The sequence below is a fragment of the Patiria miniata genome, unplaced genomic scaffold (genome assembly GCF_015706575.1).
Source record: "Patiria miniata isolate m_02_andy unplaced genomic scaffold, ASM1570657v1 HiC_scaffold_24, whole genome shotgun sequence".
Classification (NCBI taxonomy): Eukaryota; Metazoa; Echinodermata; class Asteroidea; order Valvatida; family Asterinidae; genus Patiria; species Patiria miniata.
Genome location: NW_024037063.1, coordinates 13,946,204 through 13,965,022, shown reverse-complemented (window position 1 = coordinate 13,965,022; position 18,819 = coordinate 13,946,204). Strand labels below are relative to the sequence as shown.

General features: G+C 41.2%; 1 protein-coding gene across 1 annotated transcript; it reads left to right on the top strand.

Annotated features, from left to right (window-relative positions):
- The first annotated feature begins 933 nt into the window (after window positions 1–933).
- Window positions 934–18,447, top strand: LOC119732142 (serine--tRNA ligase, cytoplasmic-like). Its single transcript, XM_038205542.1, has 11 exons — window positions 934–1,205; window positions 6,501–6,571; window positions 7,687–7,773; window positions 8,365–8,523; window positions 10,981–11,121; window positions 12,178–12,333; window positions 13,338–13,559; window positions 14,794–14,923; window positions 15,124–15,281; window positions 17,238–17,367; window positions 18,044–18,447. The coding sequence occupies exons 1-11, from the start codon at window positions 1,070–1,072 to the stop codon at window positions 18,190–18,192; spliced, it is 1,539 nt and encodes a 512-aa protein (XP_038061470.1). The 5' UTR covers window positions 934–1,069; the 3' UTR covers window positions 18,193–18,447.
- The last annotated feature ends 372 nt before the right edge of the window (window positions 18,448–18,819 follow it).

Here is an 18,819-nt window from a genome sequence, read left to right as displayed (position 1 = left end):
CCCCCCCCCCCCCAACCCGGGAACCGCGCCTGCATCAGAAATGGACTATTGACTGGAAGTCTTTTCATACAAGGCTTACTAAGTTATCATTTGAGTCAACTGGTCAGTTACAAAGATCCTCCTCAAAATACGGCTGATATGTAGGCTAATTTAAACAACCCGGATACGTATTCGTCACCGAACAGGTTAAAGCTAGAGTCCATCATTTGCACCTATCCCAAAACTAACTGACGTAATTAGTGTTGAAAAATATACTTGGTTAAAAGATAGTAAGGGGACTAATCGATAAACTCCCTGTGAAATTATTCTTTCTCTGGCATGCTGTCATTTTGAAGAAATCAACGAAAGAAGGCCTTTCCAACGGTGCGTCTAGTAAGACTCTCCTTGCTCCCCTTGCCCCCCACCCCTCGCGACGCCCATGGGTGCACCGTGCAATTACACGGGAGGGCGTAATTTACATCATTTCCAACATTGGCTGTCCCACTCATAACTAAGTTCCCAAAACATGAGGTTGTATGGGACGGAGTGTCAAATGAATCATGAATTCTCCTTAGTAAAAGAGAACGGAATTTTGTAAATTTCCCGGCCGCACTCTACTGAGGTGCAACCGCGATCTGTATAGACATAATGTGAGCAGCTAATTACTATACTCCATTTCATTACGTTTTAATGATTTCTATTCGGACAGATGCAATTTTAAGTCAGCTGGTAAAGAGGTCTTCCTTCCGTTATTGTCCATCTGCAAACGAGTAGGCCGGCAATAATGCGGCAATTCACAAAATCAATCATGTTTATTTTGGAAGAAAGAATATCACTGATGAATATGCATGCAGTGGAACTTTGACCTTTAATTCACCACTGCCTGCATCCCAGACTCAATTCAACGCTAAATGCTCATAAAAGGGATCGGGAGTTCCGACTGCACATGTTCACGTTGATTTACCAAACGAAAGTATTGCATCAGTATTGCTAGCTGCTGCCGATTCCATACCATAACGCATGCACTTCGCACCGTCTCGTCATTAGGGTTTAGTCGCAACGCTCGCTCAGTCCTGTTTTAGCCGGCAAAATGGTGTTAGACGTTGAGCTTTTCCGTGCTGACAAGGGAGGCATTCCCGACAAGATAAAGGAGAATCAAGCCAAGCGTTACAAGGATGTGACTTTGGTGGATAAAGTCGTGGAGGCAGACACCAAATGGCGAAAGTGTAAGTCTACTTCTCAGCTTCTACAATGCGTGCAGTGTTCAAAACGGTGCTTTAATATTCTGACCCATAGGCCATTACTAATCAGCTAATGCCTAGGACAGATACATGTATGTGGAACTGGAAATGGTGACCCAACTATAGCCTTTTATTTGCATTTTTAGTGCAGTAGTACATGTAGTTATTTAGCTCGACATGCTCGAGTAACTCCAGCTGACATGCTCCATATTCATTCACATGTAACTCTGGAGGCATAACCTGTTCGTTAGAAAAATGTGGTAGCAAGAGACACTAAAAAAAATGGCCTCTCAAAAATTGTTCATTTTTACCTCTAATATCCCACCCAAGAGTTCATTTACATACCTCATACATTCAGCAGTCATTTACGAAGCCTAATAATCAACTTGAAACAGACCACAAAAACAAAATGTGAAAAATCTTAACAATTTCAGTGGCTTGTCCGTAAAAAAAACGCCAGTTCCAACGGCTGCCGTCCATTTTGTTTTACTAATTATGTAAATGTATGCATCACGTGATGACATCGAAAAAAATCTGTGCGCGCGATGTATGTAGGTACCACACCGCTTTCCGACGCCGCAAGTGAGTTCAATTTCCGTCTGGTGCGTTGTCGCGGAAAGCAAGACAACGAGAATGGACGGCAGCCGCTGGAACTGGCGTTTTTTTACGGACAAGCCACCGAAATTGTCAAAATTTTTCACATTTTTTGGAAAATGTAAACTTGTACATTACAGTGTTTGGCAGTGTCTTCATGTTAATGAGTAAAGTTTTCTGAATAGAAATTTGGGACTCTTGCTGGAATATGAGCCACCCCTAACGTCTGTGCATAACTAACTGTGGTTAAAAATCTTTAAATTGGTTTAAAATTTATCAGTTCTAAAATGCAAAGTATTTTTGGAAAAAACGTAGCCACCTGACGCCACTTTTTTCTTCAGATATCATCTCAATGAAGGTCAGTTATTACAAAAGTGATGATAAGACATGAATTTGGGACTGAGAAACATTTTCCAATTTTGTTACGAAATATTTAGAAAATTTTCTTGACTCTCAATAGACTTTGTACACAACCGCTGAAGTGGCGTCAGTTGCAACATTTTTTTTATATTTTTCTGTGAAATATGGAACACACATGACCTGACCAATCGTAAAAGCATGTTCAGAATTCCTTACTAGTAGATTCTTCTAAGTCTACCCCAGTAGACAGTCCTAATGTTCAGAAATAGAACCGGTAATATTTGTACGTAGTTACTTTCCACGTCAAGAACATTTGTAAACAGCCGAGGCAGTGTTGGAATTCCCCGCGCATGTTTAACATTACAGGATACTTTTTGGAATCTCTTGCAATGTTGTGCAATGCGGGGATTCCTTTCACACAGGTGGGATTTCCAACATACCAAAATGTATGCCACAACAAACCTGGGGATTTACAACATTAGTCAACATGCTTTTCTCAGAAGCAAGCAAAGTTGCAGGTGAAAAGGGGAATTTCTGTTCAGTTTGAATTCATTTTTGTTGCTTTATTCACCCTCCCTTTGCAGCCTGAAGCAAACATGCATTCTGTGCCAAGTTGTCCTTTCAGTTAAAGTCAATCGAGTGACTGTTTTCAACAGTTAAGAGCTCCCAGCCTACGTAAAGCAGGCTTGATTGGCTGTGACTCTTTATGTAACTTGATACAGCTATGCTTTGACTGTAGGTGATTGATAAGCCAGCTGTGCCTACGACTTCCCTGCTTTTGTCTGTTGACTGAATTTGACTTGTCACAGTGCTTACTTGAAATATGATCTGACTGTTAGTGACTGGCCTGTGTAAAAGGCATGGCAGGGGAAGAGGATTGATTTTTTTTACTGTCTGTGACTGTTCAGACAACAGGAGGATTAATCAAACAAAAGACTACTTTTAATAGTGTACAAAATATTGAAAAGGGCTAGAATAATTCACATAAAACTATTTAAAAAGAAAAACAAATAAAAAAGCAAATCACACAACTTACTGAAAAGAGAATTATATTATTAAAAAAAAATTTGTGTCAATTAACAGCCTTTTTCAGTGGGCAATGTTTATGATGTACCAGTAGTTAAGGTATAAATTATGAATTCACAGATTTAGTCAGAGGCTTTAGAAAACATTGGGCCACTCTTTTTATTTTCATTGAAACAGATGCGAACATCTTTTTTTTTTCCCAGCTTATAGGCCTACATGTTCATAAAGTAGTGTATAAAAGCAAACAATATCCACACACTATTTAAATCCTTCACCCTAATCACCCTAAAAATGTAACCTCATATGAGCAGCATTGACACTTTTAATTATATGATAACCAAATTGTACACATACCAGACAGACTATGTCAATAGTTTGTTAGTAATAATTGTGTTGTTTTTGATCAGCTGGTGTGCAGTTGCTTATACAATTAATTGCAGAGCTGAAAAGGGTTAGTTAAAGGGAAAATACAACATTTGCAAACATCAAAAAATAAAACTACCAAATTATTTTCAAATACCTTGCTGGACTGTTAGTGAATGACAGTGTAAAGTATCCTGTAAAATCATGGCACCTGGTATACTGTCATTTTCAAGAAAAGCGGTATTTTTGTATCAATTTCCAACGCTGGTCGGCCGACCAGCGTTGGAAAAAACTGGCTTTTTTCAAATACTGGCCCCAATTGACCATCGCATTTGTTTGCAATCGATTACGCACCTACAATGTATGAACGGGTACAAGCCAGCTGGACTGGTTCCATGACTTTACAATTCCCCAATGTACATGTATATAAACTGCTCCGTTTCTTCTTATATGGAGTCAGGGAACCAGACTACAGGAAAATGATTGTTTTTCTTGGTTTTTATAGCATTTTCGAACCCAAAACTTCAAAAAGGTCAGTGTAACAATATTTGCTATAGGCCCTATATATAACCAAGCCCCCAAATCCATCCATTTCTGAAAATTACAGCAAAAGCAAATGATGTATATTCCCTTTAACGAGTAATGCAATGCCTGGCACTTTTTCAACTTGGATTTCTAGGCGTTGCATCAGCCAAATCACAAGGTGAATTCCAGGTTTGGTGGAATTCTTTGTACGAGGAAGTGTAACACAAACCACTTAATGGCTTTCAGTTCTGGTATTTGACAGCTCCTTTACATAGCTCAAGTGTCAACAAACATGTTGTCATGTTCAAGGAAATGCGTAATTGTTTGTGGGGTTATTGGTATCAATCTATAGAGTGACGAACAGTCTAAAGCCAAAAGAAGTGGGAATTTTTTCAAGATTTGGCTGGAGGAAAAAAAGTCTAAGAAGATTTTGAGAATCCACCCTGCTATGCCCAGTGCAGTTGGCAGAGAATTATCAGACCTTTCAAAACATTTTAAATTTGCCTGACTGAAAGGGTTTTGAAAGGTGAAATAGTGCTGGAACTTTGAAACTTTTCGAAAGGTTTCGGAAGGTGAAGCAACTCTGTGGGCAAATTCAGTAAGTTGCCTTTCAATACCTTTCGAAAGGAATTGAAAGGTGTGGTAGTGCAGTAACAATAAATTCTGGAGGATTTTAAAAGGTCCTGCATTTTTTGTCCTCCAATTTGCCAGAACCCAGATTTTGAGGTGTTTTGAATGGTCAAACCACAGGAGAGTTAATCCAAAATATGGTTTTGTGTGGACCATTTTTTTTATTCCTCCTCGCTGTACAAGTTAACAAACACCCTTTGAAGTGAGAAAAAAACTCAACCATTATTCTTTGTGTATAGCATTGCCCCACTTCAGCATTCTGCCTGGGGTCCTTGGCCCTAATGAGTCCAACATCATACATGTGACAATCATCAAAGTTTGAAACCTGCTGGATCCAACAGAAATCAATGGTTACCATGGTTACTACTTGTGGGCACGTGTGGTCTAGCGGTGGAGCACAGGATTCATGATCGTGAGGTTGTGGGTTCGAGCCCCGCCGTGGCCATGTGCGTTGTGCCCTTGAGTAAGGCGCTTTACCTCAATTACTCCTTTCAACCCAGGTGTTAAATGGGTACCGGCATTATTTAATGCTGGGAAGGTAACAGACTCGCTGTGGAGGAGGTGTGGTGATCCCCCCACAGCAGCATATGAGTCTGGCCCAATCGCTAATGAAAGAGAGATGGGCACTCCGTTCCTGTTAACACTGGTTCGGCATCTTTACCTTTACCTTTTACTACTTGTCACAGTCACAGTTCACATCAACATGATTTACTTTATGAATCTGTCCAACTTACATTGTAAATAAAACCATTAGGCTCAATCAGAAACAAGGAAATTGTGTTTTACTGATTTGAAAATCACAGGGGTGTGGAAAAGGGCACACCTGGATTTTTCTAGGCGTGTGGTTTTTCTAGGTGTGTGGTTTTCTAGGTGTGTGATTCTGTGGTTCTGGGAAATTCAGGGGTACAATTATTTCGCACTTCTCAGGAAGCTTTTAGGCGTGTGATGGCGTGGGTGTGATTGCACACCTCAAATCAATAGGACTGAACATTGTTTTCTTGTTTGAAGCTTCCCATCTGTTTCATTGAACACTTGTTTACAACACAAAATGACAAATTAAAGCCTCTTATTTCAATTTTAAGATGCCCTGAAGTGTTCAAGGAAACAGATTATAACATGTTTTAACAGTTCTAAACCTCTAAACTCTTTTGTCTTCAACAAGGTGACTCACTCAGAAATGTGCACCCCGTTGAAAGAATATTAATATTTGAGACCTGTTCCCTCAAAACCTGGACAATTTGTTGTTTAGATTTCGGTATTTTCAAATTCCTGAGATTTTCAGCTTCAAAATCATGATTTCATAGGTACTAAGACTCTACCACTCCTGGGAGAAAGGTCAAGTGACAAAACCCTGACAACCCAATTATGAGCTAAACATCTGTATTGAATTTATGCTTTTTTTGTATAAAATTCTATACACATTCTTTTCACTAAATCAATTAACAAGCACACTTCAGCTTGATAGATTATATTCAATCTTTGAGAGGTTGTAGATTTATAGTTTCCAATTCAGAAAACCTCCAAACCTCAAAATGGTCGGTTTCACTCCAAAGTGACTTCACTTGCCATTTGTGTGAAAACAACTTATGCAACTTTGTCAGGGCTTCGTGGAGGCAGGTCTCATTTGTAAATTGCATCAAGTCCTTTTTTTGATAAAAATACATGTAGCTTTAGAAATAATACAGTCAATAGAAATTTGCAGTCAATGCTGAATGATAAGTTTCTTTCATTCATCTTGAACATCCTTGTTTATCTGATGCATTTATGTTTTTTTCTCATCAGTGCGTTATGAGGCTGACAACCTGAACAAGATGAAGAACCTCTGCAGCAAGATCATCGGTGAAAAGATGAAGGTAGAATTTCCCACTTCCAACCTGGACCCAATTTCGTGGCGCTGCTATTAAGATTTTCTGCTTACAGAGCCTCCACCTATTTCAGGGAGACTGTAGGCAGTAAGCACAGCAAAAGCACGCTTAACTTCAGATGAAAAAGTTGCTTAAATCGTAACAATAGAAATCTCCATGCACGCACAACCCGTAGCACATCCACGCCGCGAAATAGTACTTAAGGTTGAGCACTTTTTTCTGCTATAGTAAGCACAACTTTTCTGCTTACTGTTAAGCAGCGCCATGAAATTGGGCCCAGATCTGCTATAGTTTGAATCACCGTGGCCACTCATCAAATTTAAAAATCCCAAGATGACCGCAGAAAAATTCCCAAGATTTCCCAAGATATCAACATTATGTCACAATAGCTGCACAGACCATAATTTTGAATGTGAATGTGGCCCACATAGTGCTTCAGTTAACATTTTGCGCATACATGCACAATCCATACTTTTGTGTGTTCTCAATACGCAAATAAATTCCAAGGCTCAGCGAAACGTTCCCAAGCCCTGGCCTAAATTCCCAAGATCTTGAGAAAAATCCCAAGGAGTTGCCTTGGATTGCAATAGACTTTCCACTAATCCCCACTCGATGACGCTTAATCACGCATGCATGCACTAATGTCCGACATGTGTGAACTAAAGACGGGCAGGTATGAAACTTGCAGTGCGGCATTGTAGAGGGCGTGGCACACGTGTTGTTGCTCACGTGCGCATAAGGCGGGACCTAATCGATCGGTCGTTTATTTTAAGTATATTTGTACTTCTTGAAACTAATAAAAAAATCGGTTACTTAAACTCTTCAGTTCAGGAACTGTAGATGGGGCTGTTTGTCACCTCCCCACCCCTCCCCCAAAAGTCAGATATACATGTTTCGTATTCTAAAATAAGCACCCACAATGAATGGATATTGGTACAGGCAACTACATTTGAAAGTGAATGTGCTCCATTCCATGTAAATATTGAGCATCCACCAAACAGTAATTTTGTGTGTGTTTACAGTCTAAAGTACTGTATATTTATTTAACAAGCTCTATTTGAAGGCGCCGAGTAAAATTTCATTTTTGTTGTTCATGATTCTAGAACAAGGAGCCAGTTGGCAGCGAGGATGAGGAACTACCCGCCAAGATTGCAGAGGCTCTGAGTGATTGCAAAGCAGAAGACTTGAAGGTAATCCTACCACATGATGCCTTACAGAAGACAACCCCTGAACCTAGGGAGCTGCTAAACAGTAGAAACTGCTAAGCAAGTTAACTCACCAAGCAAAGCCATCTGTCAAGCAACATACAGCATGTTTCATTTCAGCTGGTATATCTGATTTTGCTTAGCACTGCAAATCCTTCTCTACCGAAGAAAAAAAAAATGCGAAGAAAATGGCCATTTGTGGGGTGCATACCGATGTTCCCCAATACCGATGTTCCCCAATACCAATGTTCCCCGAAATCCCTACCAATATAACCCTAACCCTAGCCCTAACCTTAACCCTAATCCTAAGGATTTGGGGGAACATCGGTAGTGGGGAACATCAGTATTGGGGAACATCGGGTAGATCCCATTTTGTGATCCCAAAGTGAGACTGCTTATTCCCCGGTTTATGTCCTAACCTAACCCTTTTACTTCTCAAATTGTGCATTCCCATCCGTTAAATGGTAAACATCACAAGTTTTTATGACTGAGTTTTTGTATTTTGAAATAGTTTTCTTAAGTTTGCAAATTTTGGTCTTCCATTGACTGAACTGTGTGACCTTTGACCTTGGCCAGGAGCTGACAGTGTCACAGATCAAGAAGGCCAGGCAGCTGATCGATGACCAGATCACCAAGTGCAATGAGGACCGCATCCAGTGTGAGACCACGCGCAGAGAGAACCTGATGGAGATTGGCAACTTCCTCCACGAGTCTGTCGTCATCAGCAACGATGAGGTACACAAGATGGGGTCCAGCGCCTCATCTGCCAGCTCGATTTTCCATTTCAGCCCCAAAACAGGCAGGATGCAAACTATTGGGGGGAATGCTGTTCACCTTTGGGTTATTTCTAAACAAAATTAAGTACTTGACATCACCCCTGTCCTGTCCTCACAGAGTGCTCAAATTTCAGGTCAAAACCCACACATACTGCAATTTGTCACCTTGTCATTTCTTTGTTCTCGTGTTCTAAAATTTAGAGTTTGAAAGTGTCGTTTCAAAATGCTCCTACTTTAACCAGAATTAATTTCCTGGGCTGAAATTCAGACTTAATATCCCTTACATAAAATATTTCAATTTGCGATGATCAACACACCTTGGAGATTCCTACTTTTTGAGTAAAATCCATATATCTATTTCGTGATAACCTTGTGGAGACGTATTCACCCATAGAAAATTGCCTTGTGGAGATGTATACAATTTATCTTTTGTTCCTTATTATGCACATGTCTCCACAGGGCACCGTTTACCAGATCATTATATCACATGCTCGTAGCTAATATTACCAGACTGGAAGTGTTTTCACTAGGCCATTCCCACAACAAGAAAACACACATTTGCAGTTTCAATAATGTATTTGAAAATGTTATAATCAAGGGCGCGCACACACAAAAAACCCTCAGACTTCATGTTTGGAACATAGCGAAAAAATTGCTGTATTTCCCAAACCCTCACCCAGATCTTCCTTGTCATGCGCTTTTTGAAAAATAAGACTTTAGGTGGAATAACAAATTTAACTTCTAATGAGTGGTCTGTACGTTGATCTATATTTTTGGACATTCAAGAGTTGGTTAAAATTTTAATTAAGTTTCAATTGATCCAAGTTCACTGGGCTGTTTCGCAAGTTTCAAGGCCCAGTTGACTAGATTCAATTTCAATGTCTGTTGAAGTTGGTGACAAGTCTGTGTTGGCTCGGGTCCAAAATCCACAAAGAATACAATGTATTAAGGCTTTCAATTGGTTTGTTTGCATTTCACTATAATAAGTCTCTGGGGTTTCCCTCCCTTCTCAGAAACCAAAATTTCCCGTTGACAAACAAACCGTTTCCTTCTGTTATTGCCCTGATTTTTTTGGCCTGTGGCGGTAAGGGGTTTTTGGTTTTTGGTTCTTCCCATGTGCTGGCAGACATCAGGCTGTGATTCAAGTGAAGGCAAGGGGGGGGGTCTTGTATCCTTACCCTAACTCCGTAGGCATATTTGCTAGGATGCAGCCTCAATCCTGCAAAATCCTGCAATGCCTTCATGTGAAAATTGCATACAGCCTCAATCCTGCAAAATCATCCGTTATTTATTGAATGTGGTCCTTGGAGGGGTGACCACTGCCTCAATCCTGCAAAATGCTCCAGCAATCACTGTCAATATGTTGAGACAGAGCCAGTGACATCCTGGAGCAGTGCGGAGGATTAATCTAGACCTAAGTTTACGCACCGCTGAACATAAACAACGCAAGGTCCGGCCAAAGACCTTGACACCGTGCATCTTCCAAAATCAGCCACACAGTTTTGTCATATAGCCTCAATCCTGCAAAATCCTCCATTTTGCAAAGAGGATTTTGGAGGATTTGAGAAAGGTTAGTGTTAAGCAAGACAATTTACAACAATTATGTCTGTTGTTATGTGAAATATAAGTGTGCCTGTAAGGGTTCAGTTATTCATTATGAGTTAGATTCAATCTGTAGTTATAAACACTATGAAAAAGGACAAAGATATTGACTGGAGCGGGATTTGAACCAGTGACCCAAGACAGTTTACCCATTCCTATTGGTTGAAAGCCCGTCACATGGCCAGTTTTAAAGGGTAGATAAAGACCGGCTGGCTGGTCTTAAACACTTTTCCAGTGTCACATGAAATTTGGACTCCCATGAAATCCAGTGCCTTTTAACAGTCAATATTTCTCCCTATCATTTTATTTAGATCAAAAACAAAATTGCACCCTAACCCCCAGTACTTCCTCAGGACTACCCTGCTAAATCCAACAGAGTCCAACCGGACTTTCCTGTTCAATCCGCTGTGCCTCATTTTCAGTTGTCTGCTGAATCCAACGGAGTCCAACAATGCGTTATAATGCGGTTCAGTTGCCTGCTGAATCCAACATTTTGCATGAGGAATGTACACATGGGGGTTTACTGCTCAATCCAACAGGCTCCATTGGGTATGTGACATAGTGGGATCCTGTTGGATTCAGCAAGGTTAGGGCTACAAGAAGGAGATTGGCTCGAAATGACACTCACTATTAATACATGTATATCAGCTAATAAAACGAAAGCTTCAGCGTTATTTTATTTCTGTCTTATTGAAGCAAATCATTTCTTACTCGAAAGAGTTAAATGTACAGTATATGTTTAAAACAGAAGTAAAATTACAGAATAGACTTTAAGGCTTGAAGTAATGTTGGTGTATTCCTGCTTGATTGTCAGGATGATAATGGTATCGTCAAGATGATAGGAGATTGTGAAGTCAGGAAGAGGTACTCCCACGTTGACTTGATTCACATGATTGATGGCGTGGATGGAGAGAGAGGAGCCATCGTGTCTGGCAGCAGGGGGTACTTCCTCAAGGTAGGTCAACCCTAACCCTTCCTGATCCTTCTAAATCCACCAGCCTTGGTAGGATTTTGTTGGATTGAGGAAGGTAGAGCCATGCCTGTTTTACGTAACATGGGGCATGACATGGCCTGAAATTGAAGTATGAAGAATGTTTGGTTGTGTTTCTGCACAGTGGTGGGCATTGGAGAATTCATGATAAAACTTATTCTGGGGTAAGGCTTATTTTGAATGGTCGTGGGCATTACTAATCAGTAAAGCCTTGCGTAAAATATATTTTATGTCATTTTTTGGTAAATCAATATTTTTTGTTTGCCTTTCACCGACGTTTAAACACTGTATACTCAGTGTGTTACCTCCCGTGTGAAAGTTGGTGGAAAAAATCACTCGGGTGGGACTCGAACCCACGACCTCCTGCTTACTAGTGCAGACGTCTTACCACTCGACCACCGAGCTTGCGGGATCGGTTGGCTGGTTCCAATCTGATGTACGTGTAGCAGCGGGTTCCGCAATTAAACTTTTCCTAAGATGGAAGCTCGGTGGTCGAGTGGTAAGACATTTGCACTAGAAAGCAGGAGGTCGTGGGTTCGAGTCCCACCCGAGTGATTTTTTTCCAACTTTCACTTGGGAAGTAACACACCGAGTATACAGTGTTTATACGTCGGTAAAGAGCCAATAAAAAAAATTGATTCCATCTTATGAAAGTTCATTTCTTGGTCAATGGTGTCAAAAGCAATGTTTTCTCAAAAGGTGATCTTCCTTGGTTTTTTAACCATAACAGACCTTTTTAAAGATTTGTGTGTTTGGATGAAAATTGCTCTTTTATCAGTTTAGTGGTATCTTTCATCCTTCCCTGCAGGGTTCATATATTATTTTTATAAAGTGCAGTCTTATTAAAGATTCATGTTTTATTAGGATTGGATGCAGAAGTAATGGTTTTCAGCATCAAATTAGCAAATGTATACATATATATAATAACATATCTTTTAGAGCGTAACATATGCTACAATCTTTCCACTGCTGTAAGTGAATTAGTGGTAACCATTCCCCCAAATGTTCCCTTTACTTTAGGGCCCCGCGGTGTTCCTCTCCCAAGCAGTCCAGCAGTACGCCCTGCGCTTGCTCCATGAGAAGGGTTACACGCCCCTCTACACGCCGTTCTTCATGCGCAAGGAGGTCATGCAAGAAGTGGCTCAACTCAGCCAGTTTGATGAAGAACTCTACAAGGTAACAAGTTTCATCGGTGAATTGATTTTCTCGAGCCAGTACTGTACAGTGCAGTTAAAAAAAGTGTTGTAATAGAATCCAACACAAGTCATCCAACACAAGTTACTCCTGGGTGGGGAGAAGCAATGAGTGACAAAGTGCCTTACCCAAGGGCACACGCACCACAACCCCAGGCTGGACTCGAACCCACAACCTTCAGAATTACCCGCAGACCACGAATTCAATGCCCTTAACCGCGAGGCCAGGTCACTCCATAGACTGCCAATTCTGAGACAATGAGAGCTAGTCCCATTGAACAATGCCACAGTTGTATCCTGCTGCAGTTGGTGACCACCGACTCTGGGGCAATTCGGCCTTGAGCTTTTTAAACTGATAGATCTGGCTACACCAAGCAGCAGGGTGACTGTAAGGTCAGAGCCAAATTCTGCTAAATGCACATCAAAAATCTGTCAGATTTATCAAAAATCTGCCAAATTCACCAGAATTACTCGAAATACACTATAAACACTTAAAATCACATGCAGATCGGTAGTGTTGCCTTAATTAAGGTTCAAATTACATTTTAAACAATCTATAGTCCCTAAAGATGTTATGTAATTATCGCATAAATTTAGGGCTAAACGCGGATCCGGCCACGACAAAGTCCGTTTCCAAGTGAACCTCGGCACCAAGACCAGCCAACCTGTCCAATTATGCAAGGTTTTTTTTTGAAAGGATTGAAGCTTTTTAAAACAAATGTACCATTTTTTGTTCAAATTTACTGTTTTTCCGTCAAATAACCATTTTTGCAGAATTCTGCCAGAAATCTGCCAAAAAAATCCATTCTGTTAAATTTTCTGTCAAACACGTTTTTTTACAAAAATTGGGTCAAAGTTAGCCGAAAATCAGCTAAAACGGTCACCATGCCGAGCAGGTTACACTGTTGTGTTTAGCAGGTTTTTCGAGCCAAATACCCTGGAGGGTTAGGGCTATAGAAATAAACCTCGCGCTTTTGTTGTCCACAGGTGGTTGGTAAAGGCAGTGAGAAGGCAGAGGAGGCAACCATAGAAGAGAAGTATCTCATAGCCACCTCTGAGCAACCCATCGCCGCCTACCATCGCAACGAATGGATGGCAGTAGATGAACTCCCTAAACGCTACGCCGGCATCTCCTCATGCTTCCGTCAAGAGGTTGGATCCCACGGCCGCGATACCAGGGGCATCTTCAGGGTACATCAGTTTGAAAAGGTGGGTAGTTTTTACCCTAACCCCAGATCTTCAAAAACCACACGGAGTCTTTGCAGGAGGTTTTAGGCAGTTAAAGCCCAGCCACTGTAGGCCATCAGCCTCATTGTTTGGTCGGTATCACATGAGGGGAATAATGGTCATTGTGATTTTTGGCAAGCTATGCACCCCTGTAGTTGAAAAATATGTGATAGCATTGCAGCGGTGGCAGCTTTTTGATGCTATCATTTGGTCAGCGCGTGCGTCGATTTTAATCATGCGCGTCAACCTTTTTTTTTCTTCAAATTGTCCGCGGTAGCTACAGCAGCGCCCTCTATTGCCGTACCTCCTCACATTTTTGTACCAAGGAATGGGGAAATTGCACCAAGGCAAATGATGGAGGGCACCAAGGCAAATTATGGAGGGCCCCAATGTATATGAGGACACAACAAAAGCACAATAGTACCACCTTGTCTGTACAATCCAAGCTTGAAAAAAAAAAATGCCAAAAAAAAAAAAGCTGCGTCGCCGCATCAATTCCAGAACTTTGGTCTGACCAGAGACCGAATATTTTTTTTTTGGCCTTACTACATAAAAATTAATCCGGTAACAAGCATATTTGGCAGCCATTTTTAAAAAATAAATAAAAGTGATAACACCAAAAAAACTGCCACCCCCCTCACTGCAAAGCTATCATACATTTTCAAACTCTAAGATGTGCATACCTTGCCAAAAATCGCTGTGAGCATTGCTCCTTTCGATCATTTTGATACCGGTGGCCCAATTTTTTGACCGAAGCTGGTAGCCTACTGTTTCTTTTCATGGGGCTTGCTACATAGACTTCTTGAAAGTACACAGGGTTTGTTTTTATTTACTTTGGAGGATCAAGAAATGGTTCCATCAATGCAGGCCCAGGGAGTTAAGAAGGCCATTTAAAAAAAAACATTGTTTTTTCAGGTCAAATACTTACCTTATGAGCTGTTGGAAACAAATTATGACGATTGTGAATTAGAAATAGTAGCATTTTCCATTGGCTGGCATTTCCAATGAGAGGTTGTTTTTGATTGGTGCATGATACTTATACTTTTCAACCTCTAGCCAATGAGAATGCAGCTTGCAGCCTGATGCAAGATGGCTGTAATGCCAGAGGGTTTGTTGTTTAGGCACTCTTTATAGATAATTTACCTTTTTTTTTTTACTCACAAAATTCACAAGCCAAGCCACAGCAAATATAATTTGTTATCGTCTTGTCTTTCAGATTGAGCAGTTTTGTTTAACATCGCCCCTGGACAACAAATCCTGGGAGATGTTTGACGAGCTTCTTGAAAACGCCGAAGGATTGTGTCGAAACCTGGGCGTCAGCTATCGAGTCGTTAACATTGTTTCAGGTACGCTGTGTTTGATTAAAATTTTCGTTTGGCCTGACAATTTTCTATTACTCGTACATTTCTGCCTTAATTTCCAAACAAAAAACCAGAAAAATACCAAAACAGAGGCCTGATATTTTTGAATTGCCTAATTTGTATTAATAATTTATATTTTATTTTTTTGAATTTTTTTTTTTTTGAATTTTTTTCATGGCATTTAGGTGCTTTGAACAACGCAGCGGCCAAGAAACATGACCTCGAGGCCTGGTTCCCCGGCTCGGGTGCATTTAGAGAGCTGGTGTCATGCTCCAATTGCACCGACTACCAGTCTAGGCGGTTGCTGGTACGGCACGGCCAAACCAAGAAGATGAATGAACAGGTAAGATGGTAGCCTGGAGACGTGTCCAAATATCATATCGTCCCTGTAGTCTACTTTGTTAGTGCATATTGACGTGAAATACAATGTTTGTTCATACGAGTGTGGATATTTAAATGAGATGACCCCGTGCCAGAGGTCATAAGGTCAACGACTCACTGGCAAGCCTAAGACTTTATCCGCTCCGTTCACAAGTACCCCCTCATCGGCAAAGAGAGTACAGTTGGGGGTGACCGACCGACGCCATCTTGCCTAACTGCAATTCATTTGCTGCAAAGCGCGGCCACTGCGTGTACAAAGTACAAATCCCCTGGTGTACGTGCGTCACACACAAGGAACAGTGTGCGTGCCCCCGCCCATGGGACGTCGTTGCTAGGTAAAAGGGTGCCCTCTTTCGTCGGCGCACGGAGCCCATATCTGAGTGGGCTATAGACAAATCCGACGGCAGCCATTTTCTGCGGTGGCACCAGACTCGCGCGAGTCGCGCTCAGGTAGTACGCATGTACTCCGGGCTCCTTTGACCAATAGCAATACCAAAATGCACGTGCGCCTCGTCTTCAAGAACGCGTGCAGCATGAGCGTGACACCACCGCAGTAACGACTTCTAACGCTGGTCGCGGACTCCGCTATATTGATCTTTTGTTCAGACTGGTAGGATGCGACTATAAGTCACTGTTACACTCCAAACTACCCTGCCACTTATTCCCTGTACAGTGAAACGCCGCTGTAGAGAACATCGCGGGATCCACAGAAATTGTTCATAATAGCGATCGTTTGGTATAGCGATTTTAAGCTGCCGGTGCTTTGGTACTCACTTTTCAATAAATAGCGCCCTTCAGAACATCACCCTGCACGCCCTGGTAGTTACTGAAAGACGACTTTGAACATGTGCGGACTATTGAATTATGTAATCACGCAGTTTATGAGCTTACTACCTACAGCAATGGTGGCTTTCCCCTTCTATTCCTTGGAGAGATAATAGCCACTTGTCACTCTTCTGTTGATATTTTTCAACAACAATGTTAGCTAAGTTTTGTGCACAAAAATCGGGAGCCAAGGCCAAGTTCAGTATAACCGAATCTTCAGTATAGCGGTGTTCGGTATAACAACGTTCTACTTTACCGCCCCTAACCGCCCCAGTACTGTACAGGTGCTGATGGGTTCATTAAAGCTGAGAGCAAGTTTTGGTGAGGACCATTAGTCGGCTAGTGGTTGATTTGAGATGTAACTTACGCCTGCACAGTAATAGCGACATGCAAACGCCTCTAGTCAAACGATGGTCAAAACGTCATCACAAAACTTCCCGGACCTGGCTCCCATTGTGCTTTGTGATGTGCATGGCTATTGCTAACCAGCGATGCAAGCGTACCTCCTGGGCCGATTCCAAATAGACGACTAGTATACAAATATTGAGTGGAATGGGAGCAATATTATCGCAAGGTAAAATCTGGACTTCCAGATTTAAAGCCACTCATTTTTTGTTTTATATAACCAACATTATAGATCCTTGTCATTTGATTATAGTTAAAGTGATTTTCTATTTCAATACAACATTGGTGGGAAATGTATTTCTCTCTTCCAAACCACCCCTTCACCAAATGTTTGAACCCAACTCTGTAGCTACTGGCTCTTGGGAACAATACGCGCTATGCACAATGCTAAACGCGCACACCAGCATGCATTTGCACACAAATACCGCGCCATGGAACAAGGATGATCCTAACTGTTGAACAGTAAATCCCATTCACCATGGGTGAATGGGGCTTTTGAGCCCCGGCGTGAATGGGAGCAATAATGAATGTCATGTGATGTTAGTTCCACCAATCAAATGACAAGGATCTGCATGTCAGTTATATAAAGTAGTCCAATCATCCTTTGTTAGAGAGAAGTTAGTAGAATTATATTTAAAAATTTCTTTACTGGTAATATTAAGAAATAGCTTGTTTGATCTTTTTCCAGGCGGAGTACGTGCACATGTTGAATGCTACGATGTGTGCCAACACACGCATGGTATGCGTCATCATGGAAACCAACCAAACTGATGAAGGAATCGTAATACCAGAGGCTCTGAAACCGTACATGCCAGACTGTAAGCAATCCACTTGTTACTGTCCGTTTCGTTTACAGCCCTTATGTAAGAAACCATTCAATTGCCAATGCTCAGAATGTTTCCTGGCCCCTTCCCCTGTATATTGCCGAACGGAATATCGGCAATATCACTCATCGTAGTGAAATTCACTATGACCTCTTTTGCTTATCTTCCATTCCCCCCCCCCCCCCATTTTTGCGGCCTTAGTGAATGTTAAATTAACATTTATTTGATAATAGGAACTACTTGTAAGTGCCGAAAATGTACATGCATAAATATACAAATGTACAAGTCTCTTAATGGGCCCCAAGTATGAAATGATGTCATTTTTTTCTTCCGATCACCCGGCTGCTGCAAATTAAGGGGGTGGGGCAGGGGGAATGGACACTATCTGACTAATGAGGAGCTGTTCAAAGTGGAAGACATATGTCATTATCGGACAATAGTTGGCACTGTTCATTGTGGCATATTTGCCAATGGACATACGATTTTGCGGACAAGACAAGTTTGGCGACAAAAATGATTAATTGGGGTGGGAAGGGGGAGGGGTCACATCCCCACCCCTCCCACCCCAATTGACGCCCCTGAATGATGTCACCACCGTCAAAAAGAAATCTGGCAACACCCAAATATGAGCTCCAAGTTCAAAACGTTTCACTGTGTCCTTTCTCATCAGCCTACAAGGAGATCATCAAGTTTGTCAAGCCGGCGCCGGTAGACGAACAGCAAGCCAAGAAGGACAAGAAACAGAAGGAGGGCGGGAAGAAGAAAACCAAAAAGGAACCAATCGACGATGAAGTCAAGAAGATGTCGCTAGGAGAATAACTCTCCATCCCCATCCATTAACTAACAAATCTTTCATATACGGATAAATTAAATAGTAATTGTAAAAATGGTTCAAAATCGGTCAAAGGAAAGGTTTGTGGTTTGAACACTTATGCAGTTTTCTTTGAAACATTAACCTGTGGTACCCGCAAACTTTATAACAATAAGTTATTAAAGGGAAAATACAACATTTGCAAACATCGAAAAATAAAACTACCAAGTTTTTACGAAATACCTTACTAGGATGTTGGTAAATGGCAGTCTAAAGCATCCTGTAAAATTATGGCACCTGGTGTGAAGTCATTTTCAAGAAAATGGTATTTTTGTATACATTTCCAACGGTGGTCGGCCGACCACCGTTGGAAAACCTAACTTTTTTTCAACTACGGCTCAAAACTAACCATCTGTTTTCAGTCCAAATTGTATTTGCTATTGGTTACATGTTCATGAATGGGTGCAGGACAGCTAGACTGGTTCCCTTACCTTACAATTTTCAGGTATTTATAAATTGATCCATTTCAGCTTTAGTGCTGTCAGGGAACCCGACTACTTGAACGTTTTTGTTTTTCTTGGTTTTCCAGCATTTTCGAACATCAAACATGTCAGTGTAACAACATTTGATCTATT